Raw genomic sequence first — 12,047 nt, forward strand, 5'->3', positions numbered from 1 at the left:
TGTAGCTTTGTAGTAAATCAGGAAGAAAGCAGGAAGGGTGAGGCCACCAATTTTGTTCTTTTTCAAGATCGTTTTGGAATTTCAGGGTCCCTTGAGATTTTATATGAATTTTAGAGTGTATTTTTCTATTTATGCAAAAAAATGTCATTAGGATTCTAACAGTAATTGTATTGAATCTATAGGTTGCTTTGGATAGTATTGACATATTAATATTAAGTCTTTCAATTTAGAAACATGGGTTGTCTTTCCATGATTTTTATATCTTGCTAAGAAGGTCTTCTCAATGCTAAAGTTATAATTTTTCTATATTTTCTTCTAAAAAGTTTAAATATTTGCTTTTTACATTTGACTCCTTAAACTAGCTGAGATTCCCCCCCACCCACCCCCGCCCCTCAATGTGAGAACATTGTGTTGGTACCACTTGAATTGTCTCCCTTTTTCCAGCTAATTTTAATGCCACTTTTATTATAAATTAAAAACCCATAGATACATAGGTTTGTTTTTAGATTGCTGTTCTATTTCACTGATCCATATGTCTACTTCTGTGTTACTGCCATCATGCTTTAATTACCGTAGCTTTATATTATAATGTATTATCTGAAAGAGTGACTCTTTCCCCTTCATAGTTCTTTTTCTTTTTCAGTATTTTAAAGAGTTTCCTGTACATTTTCTCTTCTAGGTGACTATTAGAATCAGCTTTAAAGTTTCAACAGACATATTAGTGGAATTTTTATTTGGATTGGATTGACTTAATAATCTCAGGAAAATCGACATTTTTATAATAAGTCTGTGCACTTTGAGGGGAAGAAAGTACTTCTAGTTTCTGTATTTCTATTATCACTGTGGTCCCTAGGAAACTTTATGTTTACTTGGATTTTAACCAGATTGCCTCTCTAAAGCAGTTCTTCTGTCCAACTGAACCTCCTGTGATGATGAAAGTGTTCTGTATCTGTGATGTGTAGTATGTGGTATTGAACACTTGAATTGAACATTCACATGTGCTATTGAACACTTGAAATGTGATTAATGCAACTAAGGAACTGAATTTTAAATTGTATTTAATTTTGATTAATTTAAATTTAAATGGTCACACATAGCTAATAGCTACCATAATAGAGAGTGCAACTTTCAGATATATTAATAACTTTGTAATTGAACACTTTTGTAGGTGATAAAAATAGGTAGTAAAAGAATTATCGATACCTACTCTGTGAAAGACACTGCATACGGCATTGTAGAGAGTCTAAAGATCATAATATTAAATACAAATAAATTCCTAAAGAATTTAAAACCCAGTCCCAGGTAAAGGACACATTGTTCAAAAGTATTTATGCTTTCAGAAAAACACAATTACAAAAATGTGCTGTGGGGATGAAATAGAGATTGACCTTGAAGGAATGATTCAAAATTTAAAATGAGTCAGTAACGGAGGATTTTTGTTTTCTGAAATGTGGAGGAATAAAGAAGAGGGAGAGGAATGAGGTGTGTTTGGGGAATGTAACTATATCAGTTTCCCAGGGCTTCTGTAACAAATGGCCACAAATTTGGTGGCTTGAACATCAGAAATGGACTCTCTTACCAGAGGCCAGAAGTCCAAAATCAGTGTCCCTGGGCTGCAGTCAAGATGTAGACAGAGCCATACTCCCTCTGGAGGCGCCACGGGAGAGTGAGTTCGCTGCCTCTTCCAGCTTCAGGTGGCTGCTTGCGTTCCTCTGACTTGGTGGTCACATGGAAAAATGGCGCCCCACTTTTCAGCTTCTCACAGCGATCCAGGTTGGCTGGAATTTGGGAAACCTGAGGCAGTGGGAATGGTAACAGTCATCAGTCACTGAATGACTGGCACGTGTGTGATGTTGTACCAGGCGCTCTATCTGTGCTATTCCATTTACTCATTTAAGAACTCTGTGTAGGCATTAGGGGATGAGAGAGGAATCTAAAGTGACTGTATCTTTGACCTTTGATGACTGGGAAATGGTGATTAACACAAATTGAAAAGTCAAAGGAAAAATTGGTTACAAAGGGAAAAAGAAAGAAGTTGGCTTTGGCTGTGTTTAGTTTGAGGTCCCTGTAGATTATGCCCAAAAAAGGTCAACCCCAGAGAGAAGCCTGTGAGCCCTACATAGAGTTCTGAGGCCTCGCTTGCAATTTCCTATCTTTGTCTTCCCATTTGGGTTGAAGAGGTACCTGAGGAGGAGCACTACATTTGAAATCGGGAGGTGTGGGCTCAAGACTTCCATTTGCTAAATGTGTAAAGTAGACAAATGATTTCATTTCTCTGAGCTTCAGTTTCCACATCTGTAAAAGGGGAATAAAACCCCCATCCCTGCCTTTACACTATTATTGTGAGGATGTTTTTAGCACAGTATATGGTCTGTTGTAAGCATTCAAATGTTTGTAAAAAGAAGAGCAAATTTTTAAAAAGATATTTTTATTGATTTCAGAGAGGAAGGGAGAGATAGAAACATCCATGATGAGAGAGAATCATTGATTGGCTGCCTCCTGCACATCCCACACTGGGGATCGAGCCCACCACTGGGGCATGTGCCCTTGACTGGAATTGAACCTGGGACCCTTCAGTCCGCAGGCCGATGCTCTCTCTGCTGAGCCAAACCGGCTAGCACAAGAGCAAAAATTTTAATATGTCAAACTCAAGTTTTAATTTGAAAGTATTATATCTTAAAGCTCTCTGGATCCTGGCAAGTTAACATTAATTTTAAAAGTTTATTGTTGACTCCCTTTCCTATTGTCCATAATTTTACCACATAAGTTTCTTAAGCGCCACCCAAGACCAACTCTCTTCCCGTGGCTTTCTTGATATGAAACCTGCTGGTCTTTTTCTTTCTTTCTCAGTCTCCTTTGCTGGCTCGTCTTCCACCTAATCTCTCTGTTGGCGTTCCTTGGGCTATGTCCTGGCCCCTTTCCCTTCTCACGCTCTCATCTCTCAATAAGCAAATCTTCCACACCCATGGCATTAATTAGCCTCCCTGTCCTGATGACTCTCCGATTGACATCTCCAGCCCAGACCTCTCTCCTGAGCACTGCACCTCCACACACAGCTGCCTGTTCTACCTGCTCACTGGGGTTTCACGGAATCCCAAACTCAGCAGGTTCAGAATGCCCACTGTTTTCTACCTGAGGGACCAGGACCTCCATCTATGAAGTTAGCTAAAGCAGAAACTGGAGTCCTTATTGACATACCTGCCTCTCCTTTACCGTCATATGCGATTGGCCAGTCTTCTGACGCTACCTTCTAAATACTCCCTGCTGACTTTTGTCTGCACTGCCACCCAAGTTATCACCTGACTACTCCGATGGCGGGACTCAGCACCTGCATCCACTTGATGCCTCCAATACTTCTCTGCACTGCTGGCAGAGTGCTCTTGGAAGATTCATTCATTCATTGAAAAATATTTATTGAGCCCCTACTATGTGCAGTTTGTGACCAAGACAGGCATGTCCCTGATCTCCTATAATTCTACTTAAGAGCATATGATTGGGCCCAGGCTGGTGTGGCTCAGTGGGTTGGAGCATCGTCCCGTACACTGAAGGTTGCTAGTTTAATTCCTGATCAGGGCACATACCTTGGTTGTGGGTTTGATCCCCAGTTGGAGTATGTATAGGAGACAACTGATTGATGTTTCTCTCTCTCTCTCTCTCTCTCTCTCTCTCTCTCCCCCTCTCCTTCTCTCCCTCTCTCTCTCCCTCTCCCTTTCCCTCTCCCTCTCTCTCTCTTTAAAGTCAATGAAACATATCCTCGGATGAGGATTAAAAAAGAGAGCATGGAGGTAGGAAAAATTTGAGTAAATAATTTTTCATCTGAGATCTGAAGAATGACTTAGGAATTAATTAGGCAAAGAGAGCAGGTGGAAGGGAAAGAGCATTTTAGGCAGAAGGAACATCATGTACAAAGGTCTGAAATCGGGAAGAAGCAAGATATGAGAAACTGAGGTCAGGGAGTGAGGAGTAGAGTGCAAGAGCTGAGGCTGGAACTGCTGGGCACAGCCAGGCTCTGTGGGGGTAGTGACTCTAATTGGGAGGGATTCAGGGGGCCTTGGAGCCCCCTCAAATGGCCTGCTACAGTGAAATGTATAAGAATTTCCTTCCTTCATTTCCCGCCATCCCCCCCTCCCCCATCTCTGTCTCTTTCTCTCTGAGCATTTTTCTGAGGAGAGAATGCAGAGCTTTCATCAGGGTCTTCCCCCCCCTCCAATATATTGTTATTGATTTCCGAGAAGAAGGTAGAGGGGGAGAGAGAGAGAAACATCAATGATGAGAATTCTTGATCAGCTGCCTCCTGCACACCCCCTACTGGGGATCGAGCCCTTGACCGGAATCGAATCTGGGACCCTTCAGTCTGTAGGCCAATCCTCTATCCACTGAGTCAAACCAGATAGGGCATCATCCGGGTCTTACAGCCAATCTGCGATCCTCTTCCTCTCTAGAAGTGTAAAAAGTCTTTGATGGTATGAAAGCCCAAGGTATTGACTCTGGACTTTATCCTACAAGCCACTGGAAATTATTAAGCCAAAAATGGACAGATTGTAAAATCGACAGGGCAGGGACTTTTATCTCTTTAGCCACTGATGTGCCCCAAGCACCTAAAACAGTGCCATGCACAGAACTGGCACTCAGTAAATAATTGCTGAATGAATGAGTGTCTATTGTGGCTATTGAATTATATTGTACTAGAGGCCCGGTGCACGAATTTGTGCACAGGTGGGGTCCAGCCGGCCCAACCCGATCAGCCTGATTGGGGATGGGGCTGGCCAGGGGGAGTGGCCATGGGCAGTTAGCCAGCCGGCCTCACTCCCCAGGTCAAACTCCCAGTCGAGGGGACAGTTTGCATATTAGGCTTTTATTATATAAGATTGCTTTACACTGCAATCATGTGCTTTATGCTTCTCCCTTATAAGAGTCAATTCTTGATAACGACTGTGTCTTATTCATCTTTATATTACTAGAGATATGATACTAGTGCCCAGCACAATGCCTGGCTTAAGATCAATTTCAAAATGCATTAATTAATTCAGCCAATAATTTAAGAGCACCTACCAGATGCCAGGAACCCGGGAATAAAAAGATGACTAATAGAGTATCATTAACCTCAAGGATAAACAGTAATAAGCATTCAAACCAATTTTTTAAAGTAAGTGAAGAAAGAAAGAAATGGGCTCATTTAAAAGAAAAGACGCTTTCCAGTGCTTTTTAAATGCTGCTACCAAGTCAGCTAAAGGTCCAGTTGTGCTTAAGGCAAAACCTGCTCTTTGGCTTCCCAAATGGAGAATAGTTAGCAAATCAAAACTGGGAAGGAGGGAGATACCTACACCAGAGAGCATATCTTTCGGGCTTTTTTTCAGATATGTATGTAGGCACTCTGCTCCTGAGGCTCTGTTGGTGAGTGGAGCCTAGTAGCCTCTGGTTAGTCTATAAACGGGAACACTTTAAACGCTATCTGTTTAAAATAGAATATGACATGCATTATCAATCATTTGATGATCACCGATGTTGCTCAAATCACCCAGATCGCCTGTCTAGCCTGCCTGATCGCTGGCCCTTAGCTTGCCTGGCTGGCTTTGGCATCAAATGTGCAAACTCAGTCCATTGGAATAACACTTGAAAAACGTTGTGTGGGCAAATTTGTTGGTTTATATCGTTCATGTAGGTTACTCATCTGTGTTAGGAAGTGTCCCCTGACGGATCACATACTTGCTTTTGAACCCACTAGTTTTCTGTAAATTACTGAGAGTTGCCAGGCCTCGCTGGTCTCCTTGAGCTTGTATACATTATTTAAAATATCGCCATTTACTCACTGCAATAAAATTCTAGTTCTGAAACTTATAATAAAACTCTGGTTTACTTTTGAGCAAAGAAGAAAAAGAGAACAAAACTATTAAACCATCAGGTCAGTTTGTCATTTAAGGATTTGTAGGTCCATTTTCTTTTCTTCTCAATGTACCCAGACTTGATAGAAATAAGGATAATTTCATTTGAATGAAAAGCACACCCAAGCAATATTTCTAGGAAAGCGAATCTTACCAAGTACTTTTTCTCACAACCACACTGTAACAAATAGAGAAGTTGGGTTTTGGGTTTTTATGTTGCTATTTCCCTTCCTTTAGAGCAGACCGGTTTAAACTTTTACATATCTAAGCAAAACACTTATTTGGTGAGCAGCTCTATTTATTTTCTCAGAGTTTTATTGTCAATGTCTTAGTTTAAGCCAAAGGGAATTTGTGGTTTCTGAGATCAGAATTTCAAATGCTTTCTAAAGCTAAAAGAAAAGTTAGTGATTACATTAACCATTTGTAGACCCAATCTTTGATTCTAAATGGTACTTAGATGTTTTATTGACATCCCCACTAGCTTGTAGTAATAACATATCAATAATAATAACAACCTATATCTATAACAAAAGATAAAAGGATAATGTTGGAACCTCGAGTAGATATTCTGACAAGTCTTACTTAAAAATACTTATCTTGCCCTGGCTGGCGTGGCTCGGTGGTTAGTGTATTGGCCCCACTCACTGAAGGATCATGGGTCTGATTCCGGCCAAGGGCACGTACCTGGGTCGCAGGTTCCACGCCCTAATTGGCAACCAATTGAGGATTAACAACAACAAAAAATACTTGTCTTATTCTATTTTCCTACCAAAAGAAAGAACAGAGGACATGGAAAAACCTTTCCTCCCATCTAGTGGCTAGAAAATATAAAAATATCCTCTATGTGTTTCCTGGAATTCCAGGCATCAGACATTGTCTGACAGATTATAATTCATCCAATTTTTCATTCAGTTAAGCAAAAGGAAGTTCTAAAATCTTGACCAAGGCTGAGCCCAATGGAGAACTGTATACCAGTGATGACTCACTAATCAACTTCCCTTTAATCAATAACATACACTTCGAGAAGAAAGGTGGTCTGTGGTCCTTCCCAATTCATTAGTCTGAACCCCTGCGAGGAAAGACAGGCTGTATGTTTCTGCTGCCTGAAATTGGGACTGAGATTCTATTCGCCTCTAAAGCAATCAGTGCCCTAGATCTATCCTGACCCTTAATTGCTCCTTGTTGGCCTCACACCCTAACAACTCTTCCCTCAAGAGTTAGATGTGCCGCATTCACTAAAAAGAGCCAAGAAGCTGTCCCTGAAACTGGCTGCCTCCGGGGGACCGCGGCTCCTGAAACTTGGAATAGCAGACGCTGATACTGGCAGCAGGGCCTCTGTGCAGGGCCAAACTGGCCCACAGGAAAGCAGGTTGGGATCCGTTATGCAGCTGTGAGGATTAGTGCTGGGTCTGCCTGTCTTGTATGTCCTTGTGCACATGTCAAATCCTTTGCTGAATGGGGCCTCTCTCTGGTGATTCTCACAGGTTCAGAGCACGAATATTGTGTACAGTCAGCAAAGCTCCGAGAGCACCAGGAAGAAGAGGAAGGTCAGCGAACCATTGGAACGCATCATTCCAAAGAGCAAATGAGACCGAGAGGCCTCTGCTACATTTATCCCCAAATAAGTTTGTTTTGCAACAAACTACATGAAGTGTCTTAGTCGGAGAGTAAGTTCCTATCATCAAAACCTTTTACTAAATTTGTTGTTCAGCTTCCTTAGTCAGTTTATAAATTACGAGGTAGGACCTGTGTTCGCTTTGGTCACCAGGGCTGCCTTGGGCTAGCATTGCTTCCAGAGAGATTTAGAGATGAGATACCTTCCTATTTATAAAGGAGCCACAGCGGCTACGCTGAGGAGAAATAAGCCGTTGTTCTCAAGAGAGAGAGGCTTTTCTTTGCATAATCAAACTCCCTGGGTACTTAGACGACTGTGAAATGTTCCAACTTGTTGTAACCTGTGCCCTGGAATCCCTCTAGAGCTTTACTAGAATTCCCACAGAATTGCATAGATGGATGCGTAGTGCTTACCCAGGTGTGAGTTTTGTGTTCACTTCAGTCACGAGGTTGAACAGCTAAGTGTTGGACTATCAAGTTCTTCAAATCTGGCCCTGGGCCCTGGCCTGTTGGCCAACCCGAGGCTGGGAAGAGGCTGCAGTGCAGGAGCCTGGCTCCCTGCTAAGGCCTGTGCTGAATGCTTCCCAGCAGGCCCTCCGTGTACACGTCAATCTGTAACTTGCAGATGATGTTACTAGTTCCCCCTTATTCTGGAAGAATGTTGATAGACGTAATAAATTATAAATGACTTAAAGTGTTATTTTTATTGTTATATAACATGGGGTTTAATTTAAATGGATAGAACCAAGAAGTGAAATGTATAGGTTAAATACATTTAAATAAATGTATTGGTTAAATTTAATAGTTAAATAAAAAAATGCAAGGTCTTTCTTTCTTGCTTGGCTTTTCTTCTTCGCTTAGATTAATGTTTCTCCAAGTGCAGGAAGAACACCAGCACCTGGAGCGTTGTGGAAACAGAGTTTACAAGACCCGCTTCATTTCCACGGAATCCAAATCTCCAGGGACGGGGCCCTATGGAAAACTCCCCAGATTCTAATGTGCCCACAGGATTGAAACCCTGAAACCTCTGACCCAGACTAATAGGAGCATCTCTGGGGCCAGATGTGCACTTTAGCTGGAAGAAGGCTGTGTTATCGTAAGAGGAGAATCCGAGGGAGCGCCCCTGTCCAGCTCCGCCCTTTGCCAGGCTCTCATCCATTTCTGACCTTCCATAGACGGGGGTCTTGAATTGGGCTCACACCAGGGCCTGCTATGGGGAGCATTCTCCCTCTCCCTGCTTGTGAAGTACCCTCACAAAAGCTTGCTCTGCCACTAGAAGGAGAAGGAGGGGAAAGGTATTGTGTTTATTATATCCTTGGTAGAACTGTAGCCTGAGTCACCACAATTTCTTTTAAGAGAGTCGTATAAGGAGCTTAGCTGTCTACCAGAGGGATTAGGTTCATTGTGTATCTCTCTGGAGGGTAGATCTGACACCAAACTATTGAAAGCCACAGAAGGTCCATTTGGCTCAGTATAAGGAGGCACTTTTTAAGGTTGTCAGAATTTTGCAACGGGCTGCGGCCTTGTGAGGCCTGAGTGCCCCTCCATAACAAGTGTTTGAACACAAACAAGCTTTACAAAGGCTCCGGGAGCATTTGACTCTCAAAGCAAAGCAGTTCTATGGCACAGTCAGCCTGGGTCTCAGAAGGAACCATTTTGCTTAAAAAGAGAATTTAGCTCTCAATCTGTTTACACATTTCATCAACGTAGCCTGAGGTTGACAGATCCTTTAAGTCAAAGTCTAGAATCTGAATCTCTCTAGAAAAATTCTAGAGTGATTTTAGTGTCTTTGTTAACACCCCTTTCCCAACGGAAGTCTTCTGTTGATGCCAAGAGGTGGGAAATGTATGTCTAATGCAGTGAGTGTGAGGCAACAGAGAGAAGTTGCTGGGCTATGCCCTTGGCTGGCTACACAGGGAAGGAGATCTGTTATCAGGAGGCCCTGAGAACCACGAAAATGTGAACTAGCTGATTTTACATAGCAGAGCTAATATATGCAACCTGATATCAAGATTGGAAGGTATTCAGTTTTATTTACTGAACGATTTACTACAGGGATAAAAATCTTTTCTCCAGTCTACTCATTTCTGCCCTTCATAGTAGCGAAATGAGTAAACACAAGTTTGTCAAGAAGCTGGAATTTCAGGGAAAAGAATGACATCTGGGACCCCGAGCCGGGGAAGCTGAGCTGGGCCACACTAGCCATTCCCTCGCCCTGGCTGCGCGTGGTTCGTCAGTGTCATTGTGAAGATGAGATGACGGTGGCCTAGAAACTGGGACATTGTTCAATTAAAAATTATGCAGGGGAAATTTGACTTCTGCTGCTTGGGGTTTTTCTGTCTTTACAGAAAGTTGGTCTAGCTGGAAAGAGATGGGTTAGGCTCAAAGACTGCCGCCGGCCTTTGAAGCCAGGCACCGAAACCGCACCTTCATTTCCCCTCTCGGGTCCCGCTGGTGTCTGGGTTCTTTCATTCTCCAGCTCACCTCTGCCAGGAAGAGGCTGGAAATGAAGCTGAGTGTGTCACCAGGGCCAAAGTGGCACACACACAAGGTCAACGTCGTGTGTGTGTGTGTGTGTGTGTGTGTTTTTAAAAACGAACGTTAACCGTTAGAGCCAGTTTTCATTGTCTTAAAATGTTCAATTAATTTATGGTTTCAAACCCAGCAGTCCTGGCTCCTTAGAGGTTTCCACGGATTCTGATGGCAGAGTTCATCCTTAGTTACAATAACCATCATTCAGGAGGAGGAGGAGGAGGAGGAGGAGGAGGAGGAGGAGGAGGAGATGATGATGAGGCTTAGCACACTCTGCTGTGGGAGTTAAGGTGAGGGCCTCCACTGTGTATGATTCTAGACTCTACACTCATGAGACAATCCCTATCTTTGTCCCAAATTAGAAATGATTCGTTTCTATTTTTAAGTGTGATTCTGTGTTTGCGTAATGAGGCCCTGGCTGAGGCTTGCTACGCAGCTGTCCGTGTCTGTGGAGGATGAGGGCACCATGAGGGCCTTGATGGGCCCTTCGGTAACGCATTGGAAAGCCGAGACCCTGTCCAGAAACGGAGAGACTGGAGTACTGATCCGCTCATGTAACTGCCCCTTGGATGTACTACATCTTTGCAAATGGGTGCACCTTCTGGGAATGTCAACATTGTTGAGACAGACTCTGGTAGGATGTGTTGGTCTCACAAATACTGCTCCCTGACTGTGTGCGTGTGTGCGTGTGGGCGGGGGGGGGGGGCGTGGGGGAGGCGGGTAGACTGATCTCAGTCTTACTAAACATTTTAGTCTGGTCTTAACTTTGCCATGAGATTCAGCAGTACAAGGGTTTCCCCAGAGCAGGAGAGGAGAGGCAGGCTGGTTAAGATAACCCCAAACATCTAAGGCCGACGGGGAGAGCATGGAGCCTTCCCTGGGGACTCAAAGCCGTAGGGGTAGAAACCTGGAACAAGAGGGGACTTTGCGGGGGGCCTTCAGTTGGATATTGCTGGACTCCCGAAGGCGGGAGAAGTCTGGGGGACCTAAGTTCCATTGGGATAATTACTAATCAGCTCGAGGGTGAGCAGGCAGTTAGGTTTTCACCTTCCTTTTAGCAAGGTGGTCAAGAAAAGGCCTAGGTTTCTGGCTTCAAAACCTGACTGCAATTTTCTAGACAATTTAGAAATCCTCTAGTCCTCATGTTACTCATTTGGGAACATGTGGATAATACGCCTACCTAGCAACCCTGCTGTGAGGCTTAAGCAAGGCAATTCCTACGAGCTGCCCAGCATGCATCTCGTCAATGCTCAACAGATGTTCATCATAATTGCTATTTTTTTTTTAACTTGGCCTGTCTTCTTCCTTAGTCTCAGGAGCTCGGGATCCCTGTGCTGCTTTTGCCTACCCAGAGATCCTGCGTCCACATCCTCTCCTACTCGGCCAGCACTAGAGCATGCTTCCGAGTGCCTCTGCTCTGAGCACTCTCCCCACTCCTCTCCCCAAATCCAAACTCCCTCTCCCTTGGGATGGTTCGATGGACAGAGCATCAGATTAAGCTTACGGTGCTGCCCTCCCACACGTGCATTTTTCAAACAGAAGCTTGTTAATAAGAACAATGAATCTCACCTAGGGAATGCGATACAAGGAGAGATTGAGCCTGGCCAGCGTGGCTCAGTGGTTGAGCATTGACCTATGAACCAGGAGGTCACGATTTGATTCCCGGTCAGGGCACCTGCCCATATTGCGGGCTCGATCCCCAGTGTGGGGCGTGCAGGAGGCAGCCAATCAATGATTCTCTCTCATCATTGATGTTTCTATCTCTCTCTCCCTCTCCCTTCCTCTCTGAAATCTATCTATCTATACATATATAGATAGATAGATAGATAGATAGATAAAGAAAATATTCAAATGCCAACTGAAAGATTCCAGTACTATTGAACAAGATCAAGGGAGAGAGAAAAAATCCACAGTAGGTTAAGATCAATGGGTTTGTCCAGGAGCCTGGGGGCCGGGGGGCGGGGGGCTTTGCGTGACTGGCAGCCCGTCCTCAGAGGCGTTAGTCGAGGGCAGAGTCTC

General features: G+C 43.7%; 1 protein-coding gene across 5 annotated transcripts in view; it reads left to right on the forward strand.

Annotated features, from left to right (window-relative positions):
• HORMAD2 (HORMA domain containing 2) overlaps positions 1–8,307 on the forward strand; it is a 51,404-nt gene extending 43,097 nt beyond the window's left edge. For all 5 annotated transcript variants that reach the window (XM_070399504.1, XM_070399503.1, XM_070399502.1 and 2 more), the window contains one exon: positions 7,367–8,307. In XM_070399504.1, the coding sequence (XP_070255605.1) occupies positions 7,367–7,471 (105 nt within the window). In that variant the 3' untranslated portion in view covers positions 7,472–8,307. The remainder of the gene's footprint in view (positions 1–7,366) is intronic.
• Positions 8,308–12,047: the final 3,740 nt, after the last annotated feature.

Source organism: Myotis yumanensis, unplaced genomic scaffold, assembly GCF_028538775.1.
Source record: "Myotis yumanensis isolate MYYU_CA2020_CCGP unplaced genomic scaffold, mMyoYum1.0.hap1 SCAF_19, whole genome shotgun sequence".
Lineage (NCBI taxonomy): Eukaryota > Metazoa > Chordata > Mammalia > Chiroptera > Vespertilionidae > Myotis > Myotis yumanensis.